The 15,187-nt window shown below is 40.9% G+C and overlaps 2 protein-coding genes across 2 annotated transcripts; one reads left to right on the forward strand and one right to left on the reverse strand.

Moving 5' to 3' along the window:
- The first annotated feature begins 820 nt into the window (after positions 1-820).
- On the forward strand, positions 821-6,418 carry prcc (proline rich mitotic checkpoint control factor). The gene is made up of 7 exons (XM_005457270.4): positions 821-1,642; positions 1,743-1,790; positions 2,956-3,441; positions 3,744-3,836; positions 4,027-4,173; positions 4,320-4,385; positions 4,871-6,418. The coding sequence occupies exons 1-7, from the start codon at positions 1,340-1,342 to the stop codon at positions 4,955-4,957; spliced, it is 1,230 nt and encodes a 409-aa protein (XP_005457327.1). The 5' UTR covers positions 821-1,339; the 3' UTR covers positions 4,958-6,418.
- A 502-nt stretch (positions 6,419-6,920) lies between these two features.
- Positions 6,921-9,873, reverse strand: mrpl9 (mitochondrial ribosomal protein L9). The gene is made up of 7 exons (XM_003452459.5): positions 9,636-9,873; positions 8,264-8,423; positions 8,042-8,166; positions 7,891-7,944; positions 7,704-7,805; positions 7,538-7,621; positions 6,921-7,291 (listed from the first exon to the last, which is right to left on the reverse strand). Exons 1-7 carry the CDS (start codon positions 9,708-9,710, stop codon positions 7,016-7,018), a joined length of 876 nt encoding a protein of 291 aa, XP_003452507.1. The 5' UTR covers positions 9,711-9,873; the 3' UTR covers positions 6,921-7,015.
- Positions 9,874-15,187: the final 5,314 nt, after the last annotated feature.

Here is a 15,187-nt window from a genome sequence, read left to right on the forward strand (position 1 = left end):
TCTTCGATAGGCTTAGACCACACCACATGACATTAATCGCCCATTTGATGATGTGAATATTATTATGTACACAGTTTGCTGCAATTTTGTGACGTGCATGGGTAGACAATGACGATGATGAGAAGAAATAAACAGGATAACCCTGGAGCTGGAGAAGCTGCACATTGAGCATTTCTCCTCCACTCACCTATTTTTACTCCAGGTGTGTTTATATGCATATACTGCATTTCATGAGCTTTTGCCTAGTTTTTCCTGTGGTTCATGCTATTGTCATGAAGTGTCAGTTCATGAATAAAATTGAATTGAACATTACTGTGGCTTGTTCTTCTTTGTCTTGTTTTAGTTGCTCCGTTTCGGGGTTGCCTCTGTCTCACTCTATCTTCCTCTGTCACACCAGCCCCCTGTCTATCATCCTTCTATACATCCATGAATCTTATCTGAGGTCACTGATTTTCTTTTCTTTCTTTCTTTTCAACTATTGTTTAAAGACTGTTTTGGCATTTTCTTCAGAAGGGCAAGAGTAAAAGAGGACAAAATGTATAAATGCTCAAGTCTTCACTTTTTATGATTTCTGTATAATTTTGTGCTTTAAATATTTATAAATTTAAAATTACTAAAGCAGAACAGTTTACTACAAATCTACTGCACAAAATACGAACATTTTAAAGGCTGACGCCAGTTGTTGGTACGGTCCTGATAATCAAAAAGTATAGATATGCTTCGAAATCATATTGTTTCCCCATTTGAACCATATGGGGCGATAATGGTCTGAAGCTGTTTAAAATGTGATTAATGAAGCGGAGAAGAAGAAGAGTGTTGCGCAAAAAAGCTGCGCAGTTGTCGCATTTTCGATCACGAATGATGGAGGCGAATGTTTTGATTTAGCCAAGGGACTAAACGAGCTTATTTTGTTGGCGAAACAACACAGTAAAGTCCTGCATTGTGGTGTGAAACAACACAGCTGCTGTTTTATTTATAATATCACTATTAAGGAGAGCTGATTTTTTTCTGGGACACAGCGGTCAGCTAGCTGATATCGTTTGTTGCGGTGGCCTAGCTAACACTGGCTAGCATTGCGAACTTGGACAGAGCTTTGAGTCAGTCATTTCACTGCGGCGACCCCTTTTAACTCCTTGCGCTATATTCTACTACAGCTTCGTTCGGCTTCATGTCGTTATCATTGCTGCTTTAGCGATCAGAGATTCCCTTACCTTTTAACAGAAGTCAGTTCGTCGGATAAGCCAGTGTGAGTGTGTACGGCTTCTTGAGATAAAGGAGAAGAGGTTATCCATGTCCACGAGTTTCTGCAGATTGCTCATCTTTAATAACATCAGCAAACATGTCTTTAGTCGCCTATGGCAGCAGTGATGAGAGTGACTCGGAGGAAACCTCTGCCGTGCCGAGCAAACCCAGCGCAGGAGGGCTCTTCTCACTCCTGCCTGCTCCTAAAAAACCGGTATCGGCAGGAAGAACCGAAGGGCCAGCCAAGAAGACAGCATTGAGCACTGCAGTAGAGAATAGCTCATCAGCCGATGATCCAGAGCCTCAGCCATCTAAGGGAAGCTTATTCTCCAGCCTACCCAAACCAAGGAAACGGACAGAGCCCGTCAAGATCACCGTGCCGCAGATCCAGAGGCAGGATGTGAGTACTGAGCCACTTCAGCTGTTTGCTCATACCTCTTGCACTTACTGTGATACAAAATAAGGTTTTAATTCATGATCTGTAACCCTCTTGTTCATAGTCGGACTCAGATGATGACGAACCAGCAGCAAAGAAACTACAAAATCAGGTAAGGAAATCAGACACATGCAGTTATGTGAAGTTTATTCCACATTCCCAAAAGGTTGATTCTGTTCATCTGGACGTAGCGTTTTCAATGGGAGAAACCTTTCGTCACTCATCTAAGTGACTCCTTCAGTCTCAGCTGACTGCAGTACTCATGGCCACTGATCAGTGGTTTTTGATCAATGGTCATGACAGTTTGCATATTAATGATCAAGAAACTGACCTCACAGCCCATTGTTCATTCAGTGGGCTGGTTTCAGTTATTGTGCAAATGTACTGTTTAAAAGTTTGGGGAAACCTGCAGTCAGCTGAGACTGAAGAAGTCACTTGGATGAGTGACTAAATGTTTCTCCCGCTGAAACAGATGAACAGAATCAACCTTTTGGGATTTACTTACCTGGACGACTGAGCATGCATCAAGACATTTATTCCACATTAAGCATGCAAACATATTTCTGAATGACTTTCTCTCCTTGAAGACTTAGTAAAATTCAATAAATGGTTAACACTGCAAAAAACACTTAAAACTTTAGCATATGAGAAAAATATTTATATTTCAGCTTTAGACAGGAAAAGGATCAGAAAGCAGGGGGAACAATACTCAGCAAATGCAGTAGCCTCTGGGTCACCTGCTCAACCAGTGAGCTATACCATCCTCCTGACAGTTTTATTATTTACCAAACACATTTTGGCATCACAGATAACATTTTGATTAGATAAAATGGTAGTAAATAGTAAAAATACAAAACAGCCATTGATATAGTCCAACATACATGTATACCAGTGAGGCACAAATGTTGGTGCTGGGGAAAGGTCCCCATGCTGTTTCTTGAATAAAATGTTACCTCAGTGTAATGAGCTCGTAAACATGTTATAGGCTTGTGTACACAAAATCTAAATGCAGTGTTATAAAACACTGCAGATTAACCTAGCTTGCACAGTGATTTGCATGCAAATACACATTACATGATTTCTAGCTTAGATGCTGGTCTGCCACTTCACTCTTTTCATTGTTTCTATTCTTTAATTGAGGTTAAAATTAAATAAAAAAGTAGGAACAGTGACAAAGAATATCTTATTTTCCTCAGATTTCATAGTGTAACAACATTCTCCTGTGATGTAGCTGCTATTTCCTCTCTCTTTCAACCCATATCTCCTTTCTCTGCCAGGGTGCAGGTACAGGCTTGTCCTCCATTCTGCCGCAACCCAAAAACCTGACAGTGAAGGAGACGGACAGACCTCTGATCCCTCATTCGCTAACTAAACGGCAAGAACCGAAAGCACCCAAACCTGGAACCCCTGCGCATGGTCTTGGTTCTAGTGCGTCTCCCTCCGCCATCAAAGCTGCAGCAAAGTCAGCTGCCCTCCAGCTGGCTAGACAGATAGCTTCAGATGACCAGGATAATGAAGAGGACATAACCCCACAGAACTACTTTTCTCTAGGCGAGAGCTCTCAACCTCTACCTGCAGTCGTCCCCAGCTTGGACCCTGAGCCAGGAGCCCTTGCAGAGCCCCTTCCGTTTGCAGCTCCTGATGAACCGGGGCAGTCGGATGCCCCTCTCGACTTTGGGGGAAAACATGAGACAAGTGGCGCTTGGGGAGGTCAATATAATGAATATCAGCAACCCATAGCAGGCCCAGAGGCTTTTCCTCCGGTAATAATGACTTTATACTGTACATATGTATCAGATTCATGCTGTTAACTTGAGTTATTATGTTCAATTAGATGATGCCAGCTTACCCTAAAATACTTGGTGTGACTCAAAATCCTATCCTCCCCTCACGAATAAGTCATAAATCATGTTAGTTCAGACATGCCTGCATTTCAGTGTTTTCCAGTTAAGATACAGATATCTTTTAAAGTATGAATGCTGTGTCAGAATCTCAATTACAAGAGTCACAATGTAGCTAACATGAATGAATTATATTGTTATCCTACTTCTTTTTGCTTGAACAGGGATACTACAATGAGCCATATTACCAAGATCCCAACCTGGGAATAGGAGAGGCTGAAGAGCCCGGCAACTCAGCCATGTTTGATGATGAAGCGGTAAGAGCTATGCTACTTGTGTGCCTCATTTTTCTTATTTGTTATCAGAGAAAATTCTATTATTTACATAGGCTGATTTTTGTACCTGTGCTCTATGGTGTTATCATTGTTTTGTCCTCAACTAGAGGCTCAGAAATGGCTCTTAATTAAGAAAAGGTTTTGGTTAACCGGTATTTTCTTTGTCCTGCAGTTCATGCGGCTGCAGGGGAAAAGAAACAGGGGGAAAGAGGAGGTGAAGTTTCTGGAGATCAAAGGCGACGACCAGCTGAGTGGCAACCAGCAGTGGATGACCAAGAACATGACCGAAGAGAAGCAGCAGCGGCAGTCCTTTAGCAAGGTGATCCGATCGGCTCGCTTCCTCTTTTGTTTTGCAACAGATTGCCCTATGTTCCTCTCACTAAAATGTTGGTGCACACCATGATTTTAAGATGGAATATTTTCTTTAATTTAATGTAACACCCGCTTTTCTTTACCTTTCCACAGAAAAGAGGAGAACAACCTACAGGACAGCAGCGACGCAAACATCAGATAACTTATCTCATCCACCAGGTGGGTGCTGCTAAAACGCACATTGTGGATTTGTATGATGTAAATTTCATGCAAGACTTTGTAGCCGATGTCCAACTTCACAGATGACTTTTCAGCTTGTTTTGAAAGTGAGACAGAGTGGAAATCTGCACTCTGTGCAGCATGTGTAGACACGTCTTACTTCTGCTTGGTGGCCTGTTTGTACTGGGCTAACCTAAAGCCTAGTTGTCAGCTGCAGTGTGCCAATGATTAGCACAATAAGCTGCAAGAAAGAAGCCTGCACAAAGGATTAGGAAAAGCTAAATAGTTGCTCTTATCTTTGCCAGAATGCTAGTGTTAGCTTTGTTATGCAAAGGTGTTCCCTCTCTTGTAGTCTGGCCTGCAGAGTTAGATTTGCATACTTTACTGATCCCACATGGTTTAGCTCACTGTAGCTGATCTCTTGTCTTCTTATGGAAAATCTGTTCAAGTAAACAACACTTCTTACTTTCTTTGTCGTTTCACAGGCAAAGGAACGTGAGCTGGAGCTGAAAAACAACTGGGCAGAAAACCGGTTAACCCGCCGGCAGACCCAGGCCAAATATGGCTTCTAAACATCATGACTGTGGACTGTGGTGACATACAGAAATAGAGTAGAGCTTTCCAAATATACTTCCACAAAGAGGAAAAATGTTTAGAAACAATAAGCATACAGTCTGGATACAGATTTTCCTTCCTGCCCTCCATCCTGTATTTGTGTTGACCTGTTAATATTCAGTAGTTCTGTTGTTTGACCAGGTGTTATTCTTATATCTAAGATCCAGCCACAGCCGCTACACTCCCCGTTCACTGTCATTTATATTAAATAGAGGCACTATACTTATGTAACAGTATTTTTAAGGTACCTTTGCTCAGTCATTGGCAGAACAGATGTAAAATGACTCTGAAGTGGCCATTATTCTAAATGTTTTTCCTTTGAATGTTTATGCTTCCTGTTCATGTTGTACTTCTTTGTGATCTACAGAAACACAGGTTTGGTTCTCTGGGAATGATACAAGTTATTAATGAAATCTGGATATTATTCATTTTAAACAAGCTGGAGTCACTGGAAAGCTGTGACGTGTTACATATCTGCACACAGGATCGACTGTTTTGTGATAAACATGTACTTGCTGCAGTTGCTCATTAGTAATAACAAGTTTGCTATTATATAACTATGATACCTAGTTTTGTTTGTAAAAGTTTTATTTTTCTTACTTTTTAATGTGTGTTTCATTTTCTCCCAATGGAAAACTGAAAAAGACCAGAGAACCAAACATGAACTTCATTGTCTTCTTGCTCTGAGGAAACATTGAAGACTATAAATCAATATGATTTTTAACTTGGTAGCAGCATCTGGTGGGCGGTGCTAAAAGCAAAACACCCACCTTAAAAATGGAGATTACATTCATTTTAACATTTTGTATGTATTTGTCTTCTTCTCTTTGAACATCAAATTTTGGGGGGAAATTCAGTGATTTGTTCAGCTTTCTCTTTCAGATGGAAAGCAGTAAAAATATGCTTTTTATATCTCCAGACTCTATGTAACTACATTTTGTCTTTACCAAAGCAATAGTCAAGCCTCCACGAGTCCTCTGTTCTTTGTCCCGACAGCAGAAGTGTTCAAACCTGAGCCAGTTTTCCTCTACATGCAATACATTTCATACATCTTGCGTTGTCAAACACCTTTAAATGTGAACTCTTATCAGAAAACAAATTATCAGAAACAATTACACAATCTGATCTGCCTCAAAGTTTAAGTACTACAGCTAAATTCTAAACACGAGCAGAAGAAAGAAGCTGACAGGCTGCTCGTATATCCTTACGCTGATGAGACGGGAAAATGAATTGCAGAGCTTTGACTTCAGCAAATCTCACGTAATGACTCGCAAACCACACAACTGTATTGGCACTCCACTAACATGACATATTAAACAGCATTCCTCGGAATAATGTTTGTTTTTGGTTTACCATTTACTTTTGTGCGTTGTCGAGTTAAAATTGATCAATAAACTTTTGATTTTCCTGACTGCTTACACTTTGTATGTCTATGGGCAGTTTTCATTATTGCTACTATCACAATAATACTCATACTGTATACAGTAAAACAAATTATCCCACTCAAAGGTTTCCTGTCTAGCTGCTGCAGCAGATCCTGATTGCTCTTCACCAGTTTTGTGTTATTTATTCTAATCCTGAAAACTGATTTAAAAAAACTGCTATAAATATTGTGTTTTAAAGTGTGTCAACTCTCCCTTAGATGTAAGGTGCCTGGTCATTCGGGAGGACTTGATAGTGGAGATGCTACACCTCCACACTGCCAGTATACCTCTTCCTGGGCAGGAGGCGACCCTGTGTCAGACAGAGGACACACTGGAGAGAGATTATGCCTCTAGCTGGTTTGGGAACCCCTCAGTGTCCCTGGGAAGTGGATGGGGAGAGGGAGGAGTGTTGGTATCTGACTGCTGCCCCGACAACCAGGACCCACATAAGCAGTACAAGATGAACGGCTATTTTAACACTGTTCAAAACAATCAGAAAGGTGACACTGAGCAATTTTAATAAACACACAGACAGCTGTTGCTACGTACACATGTGTATTACAGGCAAACATCATCCACATTTTGAGTCCTTTAATCTTTTTTCAGGCTTCCACTTGGTGGTGCTGTTGTGTCTGCTGTTGTCTGTGTAGCTGCGGCAGTGGATCCTGCAGGCTCTTCACCAGCCTCAGCCTCTGCCGCTGCGTCAGAAACCGCCTTTAAAGCGGCGTCCTCCTCATCAGCAGCTTCTGAATCAGCTGCAGCTGCCTGCTGCCGCTTTTGGGCTTTCAACTGCCGCTGAGAGCTTGCAGACGGATCCTCGTATGGGAACAGAGATAGGGGAACGCGAACAGTGTCCAAGCCATTAACCTGAAAGACATAACATATAGAAACATGAGCAGTGTGTTATCTGGTAAAACAGCAGTCCAAAAAATAAATAAATAATGCATAACTAAGGGTTTATTTATTATAAGAATAATAGGAAAACAATTGTTTTTTTGCAGCATGGCGCTTACATTGAGTAACTACAACTTGTTTCTGCTACAAAGACACGATACGAAGCTACACTTGGTGCAAATGGTTGCCCATGAGATGCACTGATATAGTTTATCTTACCGTGACATCGCACCAATAGTCACCTACATCCTTAATAGGTTCAAATGGAAGACTCAGTGCATGAGGTGGCACCACTATCCCCAACTAAAGGAACAAAAACAATATGAATATCTTATCTGGTTAAAAGAATTAATTAGAAACATGGATAAAAACTGAGGCATCACACCTTCTTGGCAAACTGTCTGCAGACAACTTCTTTATTGAGCTGAAACTCCTCGGAGGGCATTCTGTTTATCTTTAGCTTGGAGCGTTTCAGGAGCTCCACAGTCTGAAAACAGAAAGAAACCCCTGATAAAATCTTTGTTTAAATACTATCTGTTGCACTGAGCAAAAGCGCCTGACATGAAACTTACCAGTTGTCCTGTGCGGGTTTGGATTCTGTCTCCTGTTTTCCCCTCACGCAAAAGCTGTGTGTACAAAAACAAACAAACAAACAAAGGTGATGTTGAGTACTGCTCTTTAATACATTTGAAATATATGATGGAATATAAATGGAGTACACACACGTAGCTCTTCTGCAAACATCTGTTTGTTCTCTGGTGATGGATACACTGCGAGGCCTTGAGGCAGCAGCTTGTTTCGTCCAACAGACTTTCTCACAAACACGGTGTCTCCTCGCCCGCCGAGCTCTGTCACAAAAAAAATAAATAAATAAAGATGTTTTCATATTACAAAGAATTTTAGAAAACACGTCTTTACTAATTTAAACTTCCTTGTGATACTCACTTGGTACCGTCTGAGTCAGGATGAGCTCCATCTTCTCCTTAGGAGCATGTTTGGTATCCTCGACCAGCTTGTAGATTCTGTGTCTTCGAGGGTGAAGCCTCGGTGGACTCCCTACTTTGGACAAGGGCACTTGCCACCATCGCTCCACCACGACTGTGTTCTGCGGAAAGATCAAGCAACCACAGGTGACTTTGGACTCTAGCTTCTGTGATGCTTCAAATCATTAATTTAATGTACTGAGAATGTTATTAAGGTTGATAAATATATATTCATACATATACATTGCTTTATCCCTCAGGTAAGTACTTTTTACAAGCCTCAGTCACCCTTTCACACACAAACATTCAAACAAGGGTTTTTTTCCCCTTGTGCTTTTAACTTAACATTCACACACAGTGCAGTGTATGGTAAATGGTAAATGGCCTGTATTTATATAGCGCCTTTTTGGTCCCTAAGGACCCCAAAGCGCTTTACATACCCAGTCATTCACCCATTCACGCACACATTCACACACTGTGTATGCATGAGAGGCAATCTGGGGTTCAGTATCCTGCCCAATGATACTACAACATGAAGATTAGAGGAGCCAAGGATCAACCTCCAACATGTCTGTGAAGGTTCTCAGTCATCCAGGTCATCGTAGTCTAAGGAGCTTGGAAAGAAAAGCATCTGGACTTCACCTTGGTGAAATGTCTTCAAGAAACTTTAAGAAGTCCAGACACTTTTCTTTCCAAGCTCCTTACATCAACCACCAACCTTCCAATTGGCACATCCACCCACAAAATAAGTGAGCCAACCAATAATAACTGTAATTTTTTCATCCTGAGGATATTTTTATGTAAATATTTTTAACAACAAGAAATTAACCCTCTGGCCATCAAATATCTACCTGAAAATAGTGCAGAAGAAAGACACGTGTATTAATGGGCATTATGCTAAATCTCTAGTCCCTACTATCATTAGCTTTCTCAAAAATAAAGTACATTCAAGGCACGTAGGTGGGTGTTTAGATGGTTTTTAGCATATATGCTCCTGAGTGTCTGTATAACCTTAACAAATTGACGGATCTAGCTCAAGCAGGTTTCTAGATAATTTAATTGGCTCTACCACAATAGCACTTCAGACTTAAACCTCTATGAGAGTCGTGCTTATTGTGGAATTTCTGTATAAAACTGCATTATTTTATTGGTATGTCCAAACCCAGTTTATTATAAGCTAACTAAAAGTAGTTGGTGTCAACTTTGTTATAAATAACCTGGTAGAGACTACAAATCTCTGTGCTTCAGCACAGTGGATGCACAGGGTAAAAGCAGGCTAAAGCACAGAGATTTGCGGTGCTGCAGGAGAGCGCAGAGCCTCTGGAAACACCGACCTGAGCAGCAGTCAGAGAGAAGCTCCTGGCGGCAGGCTGGCCGAGCAAAGCCTGGAGGACGAGGCGGCTCCACATGCTCCCGCAACACTCGTATCGACACAAATCAGAGGTAAGTCTTCCTGCAGCAGACTTACCATCAGTTTATCTCCGGTCTCTGTAACCTCACCTCTAGCCTGTCTACAACATGCTGACAGCGTCGCTTGTTGTGTGGCGTAGGAGGACCCCAGCAGCTGCACAGAGGACCAGAAAAAAGCCCGACTTAAAAGACTTCAAACTCAAAAAAGAAAAAAAACTTAAATGTAAATATGGATAGAACGTAATAACGCTTATAACGCAAATATTCGTCATATGATTCATTATATTTTTATTTTAACGTGTAAAGATTGAACATTTTGTAGGCAATGATTTAATCAGGCAATATTAAAAGGCCACCTCTTCTTTCAGCGGCTCCCTTTTAGAGGTCGCCTCAGAGCGCCTGCTAGTGCTGTATTGATACCAAGTAAGTGCATTGCCAATATTGCAGATATAATACAGATACCGATACTTATAAAGGTAGTTTATGTAGGATAAAGCAATGCGTCATGATTTATGAGATTAATCATTAATCTGTAAATTATTAACACATTTTAATCAACAGTAACTTTTTTACTTAATTTTTACTTTCCACAATAATGATTTAACACAACAAAACAGACTTTTCACTTTTCCATGTGTTTTAAAACTGAGTTTTTTGGAGATCTGGAATGTAAATGTTCTTGTCTCCAAAGGAAATTTTTGTTCTCAAACATGTACTCTAACGACTGTCACGTTTATCTGCCTGAGTGACCTCACCCCCAGTGATGGACTAGTCGTCCCTCTCGTCCCCAGACTATGCTTCCTATATAGAAGATGTATCAGTCAGATTAAAGAATTTCTCCAAATATTCCTTTCACCGCACTACAATATCCTCAGTTGAAGTCAGCAGCATTCCACCTGCACTATACACAGTGCAGGTGGAGCACCCCTTTCCTCTGCTGAGTCGTCTCACGTTTTCCCAGAATCTCTTAGAGGCAGTCAGAAAGTCTTTATTCCTCTATGAGCTGAAGATCTCACAAACTGGGGCCTCTGCCAGGTGCTCCCAGCACAATGCCACTAAACACTGAGGCGCACCAGGTCTTTCCAGCATCTTCCTGCATCACCACCTGCCACCTGATCCAAGTCACTACCGGGTGGCTATCAGTTGACAGCTCAGCTCCTCTCTTCACTTGTGTCCAGAACATACTGCTGCAGATCTGGTGATACTATTAGAAAATCGATCATCGACCTGTGACCTACGGTGTCCTATTGCCATGTGCACTTATGGACACCCTTATGTTTGAACATGCTGTTCGTTATGGACAAACTGTTTTTTGCGCAGAAGTCCAGTAACAGAACACCACTCGGGTTCAGATCAAGCAGACCGTTCCTCCCAATCATGCCGCTCCAGGTCTCACTGTCGTTGCCCAGATGAGCATTGAAGTCTCCTAGTAGGGCGACAGGTGGAGCACCCCAAGCACCCCGCCCAGGGACTCCAAGAAGGCTGGGTACTCTGAACTGAGCTCTAAATTGCAGACAACAGTCAGGGCAGGTTCCCGTACCCGAAGGCACAGGCAACAAACCTCTTCTGGGAAATTCTCCAATCTTCATATTAAGATACCCACACCAGCTTGCTGCCTCTCACCAAGGCCAACTTCAGAATGGGACAGAGTCCACCCCCTCTGCAGGAGACTGGTTCTTGCAAAAGCATTTTTATTTTATTCATCAAGGCAAACCTCCTAAATCCAAATAAAAGGGCTATTCAATTTTATTGTAAACAACATGTAATATCATTCTTGCAATACAGACTTTAGTGCAGTAGATAGTTAACAAAACATAAGCAGAAGAATAAAAAAAAAATATTCTCAAAGTTTTTGTTGTTTTCTCAGTTTTTTAGAATATATTTACTATATAAAGATAAGATAAGATAACCTTTGTTAGTTCCACGCGTGGGAAATTTGTTTTGTTACAGCAGTGGAGAGTGCAAAGTTGCATAGAAAGATTAGAGAAAAACACTAATCACTAAAGGCACTACATTCACAGAGACGCCTGGATACATGCAAACAACCACAAACAAAACACACTGGACCTAGAAATATTTGGCCTCTCTCGTACCGCTGGTTTCTACATACACACCCTATATACTGTATACTGTATGTAGGAGCACCAGCTCGAATCGCTGTAATTGACCTCCATTTTTTTTTAAAACAGGGTCCACAGTGTGCTTTTGCTGGATGCAATGACAGTTACACAAGTTTATGGTTTTTAGTTAAAACTGTTTCTGTGATACATCCGGCCACATCAGAGGATTCAGTCGCAGGTTACCACTGCTGAATTGCACAATATGGAGTAAAAAATAGACAAAGCCAACAATTTCCCATAAACCTAAATCATATTAATCTCATGCTACATAGAAAGTTAACACGGATTGTTGAGTATTTTCCCTTTTCAAAAACCATGAAATCATGCAAAAAAAAAAAGAAAAGAAAAGAAGCTTTTATTTTCAAGCAACACTGTTCGGTTAATTCTTTGTGCACCATACTGAAATACACTAAAAATGACTCACAGAATCATGGCAGAGCTGAATATAATAACACAAAATACCAGTACCACCAACATTTTGTTAGCTGCTTCTGCAGAGTCACTGACAGTTTTTTTCTGGTGCAAACAGGAAGTTTCACACTTATGGTGGTGGTGGCGTGTAAAAGGGATGTGATGTTTCAGCAGTTAATAGGTCTGACTTCATCAGCGCGTGGAAAGTGAGAAGGGCAAAAAAAAAAAAAAAACCCAAGTTGCTGCAACATAAAGCAAACACCTTAAACTTTTTGGTGTATGGTGCAGTAAGCCACCTTTATTTATGGCATTTGGGAGAAGTCTGCAGAAAAACAAAAATCAAGTAGCCTTTTGGAAATGTGCTTTTTTAAATACTCTTGTTTGCAGCTGCAGAGGAAAGCTTTAATAACCCTCACAGTGATAAAACAAAATCAATCCTCAGAAAAAAGATCAAAATCTACATCACTGGCCAAAAGACAATTTCCTTAAATACCTGAGGACATAATCTAGGATTTAAATCACACATCACCAGCAGACTCACTTATTGCACCATAGAAACTGCCTCGGTTGGGTATCAAGTGACGTCTAGCACATACAGTCCTGCAGCAGATCAGCATGCCGAAGCAACAGCCGCAGAAGAAAATGAGACCCAGTGCGACCCACACTAGTGTAGTGACGACAAACGCAAACTGGTAGGTCACCTTGTGGCAGTACGGAGCGTTTCCAGGTAAGTAGTTTGGAGGATAGACAGAATAAATCCAGCTGGTGCCTGTAAGGTGAAGATAGACAACACACAGGGGGAAACGTGTCTTCAGTTCTGAGTGAAACCTTAACAATGAATTCACTTTGAAGGTCGCAGCAGCAACAGTTTTAAAGGCTGTGGTTTGGTCAGATTTGATTGGCAGAGACAAATAACCCACTGTCATCTGTTTCTTGACCATGGAAGATACTGTGTGCCGATTTGTTACACAGAATTATGAAACCATTTTTTCAAACTGATCCACAACTCAGTAAAAGTTGCAAAAACATTTTACACAATCCTTTAACTAAGCATCATGAAGCAAAATGTAAAAAAGGGGGAAAAATTATTTGTCTTGCAAACACATCCATCAGTAATAATCAGAGTGGTTTCTTATTTTCACCACAAATATAGATTCACTGAGCCTAGAAAACCACACATCGTGTGCACTGGTCTCTGATATCTAATAAGGAAGGGTGTAAGTGTTTGTGTGGCATTGCAACCAGGTTGTGAATGCAGCATTTCCTAAATTTCTTTTTGACTACTCAATACCAATAAGATTAAATACTTCCATTTCCAACATTAACCATTTTACTATAGATGCACTCATTGGACACGTTATTATGACACAAACAATGTGGTCATAAAAGGAAATGACATGCTCAGTTTGTATGAAGAAGTAAAATGTCCCCTACACCATTACAAAGTCTTGATTAGTAGAAATCAAGGCTCGTGATGCCATGCAATATTTATCCATTTGAGTTCCTGTTCTTAGCTGACAGGAGCGGCATCCGTTGTGGTTTTCTGCTGCTGTAGTTTCTGCTCCAAGGTTTGACATTCAAAGATGCTCTTCTGCATACCTTGGTTTTAACTAATGGTTATCTGAGTTATTGTTGCCTTCCTATAAGCATGAAGCAGTCTGGTCATTCTCCTCTTACTTCTGGGATGCACAAAGTATTTTTTCAGAGAACTGCTGCTCAATTGATATTTTCCTTTTTTGAATTGTTTTCTGTAATCCCTAGAAATACTCAAAAAAAGACCAGCACGTCTGACACCAACAACCATGCTGTATTCAAAGTCACTTAAAATCACCTTTCTTCCTCATTCTGATGCTCAGTTTGAATTTCACCAGGATGTTTTAACCATGTCTACATTTCTGAGTGCACTGAGTTGCAGCCATATGATTGGCTGATTAGATATTTGCAATAACAAGCAGTTAGAAAGTTGTTTCTAATAAACTGGCCAGTAAGTGCACGTGTTTTTTATGTCTAATTTCATGCAAAAATGAAGAGTGCAAAAAGGGTTTTTTTCTCACACCTGCTATGAACCAGCCAAAACTGAAGATGTGAAGAACTGTCATGCAGGCTGTGGACAGGACGTAGATCGCTCCATCATCAAAGGCGCTGCTGGTGTAGGTCAGAGTCAGTGAGAGGATGCTATTTGCCCCCAGCACTATCAGGTAAATGGGGATGTGGGGCTGTATGGTGCAACTTGTCAGGTGTGTGGCCCCTGTGATGCAACAGAACAACCATATAAGATCATCATCAATCATAGACGAAATGCTAAAAGTGCTGTATTCACTAACTGGATCACTAAAGCTGTCAAATTAGTAAACCCTACCCAGTCCAATGGCTGCTATCATTACCATCCACCAAATAATGTTCACCACCACTGCAAAAACAAAAAAAGGAAGAGACAGAGGGTAAAGGACTGGTTTAACAGTAAAACAGGTAAAATTATGAAAAAGTGAGAAAAAAAATGAGATGCAGAAACTAATCTAACCAATTCCTGCAACTTGTGAGGCAGTTTGAGGCTTTAGATCCATCTGTGGAGAGAGGTTAATATCTACAGTCACAGTTTTGTCACAGCCATAACATGAAGAGGAAGCAGAAGCAGAGCTCTACGGTACCTGTCCAGTTGTGAGTGGAGCCTTTTTAATCTTCAAGTATTCAGAAAATATGAGAACTACACGTGAGTTGCCGTTAGCTACTTCTTAGCAAAGTGCAGGATGTTAAGACATATGCGTCCGAGCCTTTCAGCAACTGTTGCAATACTGTGTCTCACTAAGAGGAAATAATGATAAAAATCAGCCTCTGTTATCTGACACAGTTTACGTGCAGTTTGTTAAAATTTCCTTAAGACATAAACTAGTCACATGGAATCCTTCCACTGATCTTGTAAACCATACTGTTTCTTAGATTAATCA

This window comes from Oreochromis niloticus, linkage group LG22 (assembly GCF_001858045.2).
Source record: "Oreochromis niloticus isolate F11D_XX linkage group LG22, O_niloticus_UMD_NMBU, whole genome shotgun sequence".
Classification (NCBI taxonomy): domain Eukaryota; kingdom Metazoa; phylum Chordata; class Actinopteri; order Cichliformes; family Cichlidae; genus Oreochromis; species Oreochromis niloticus.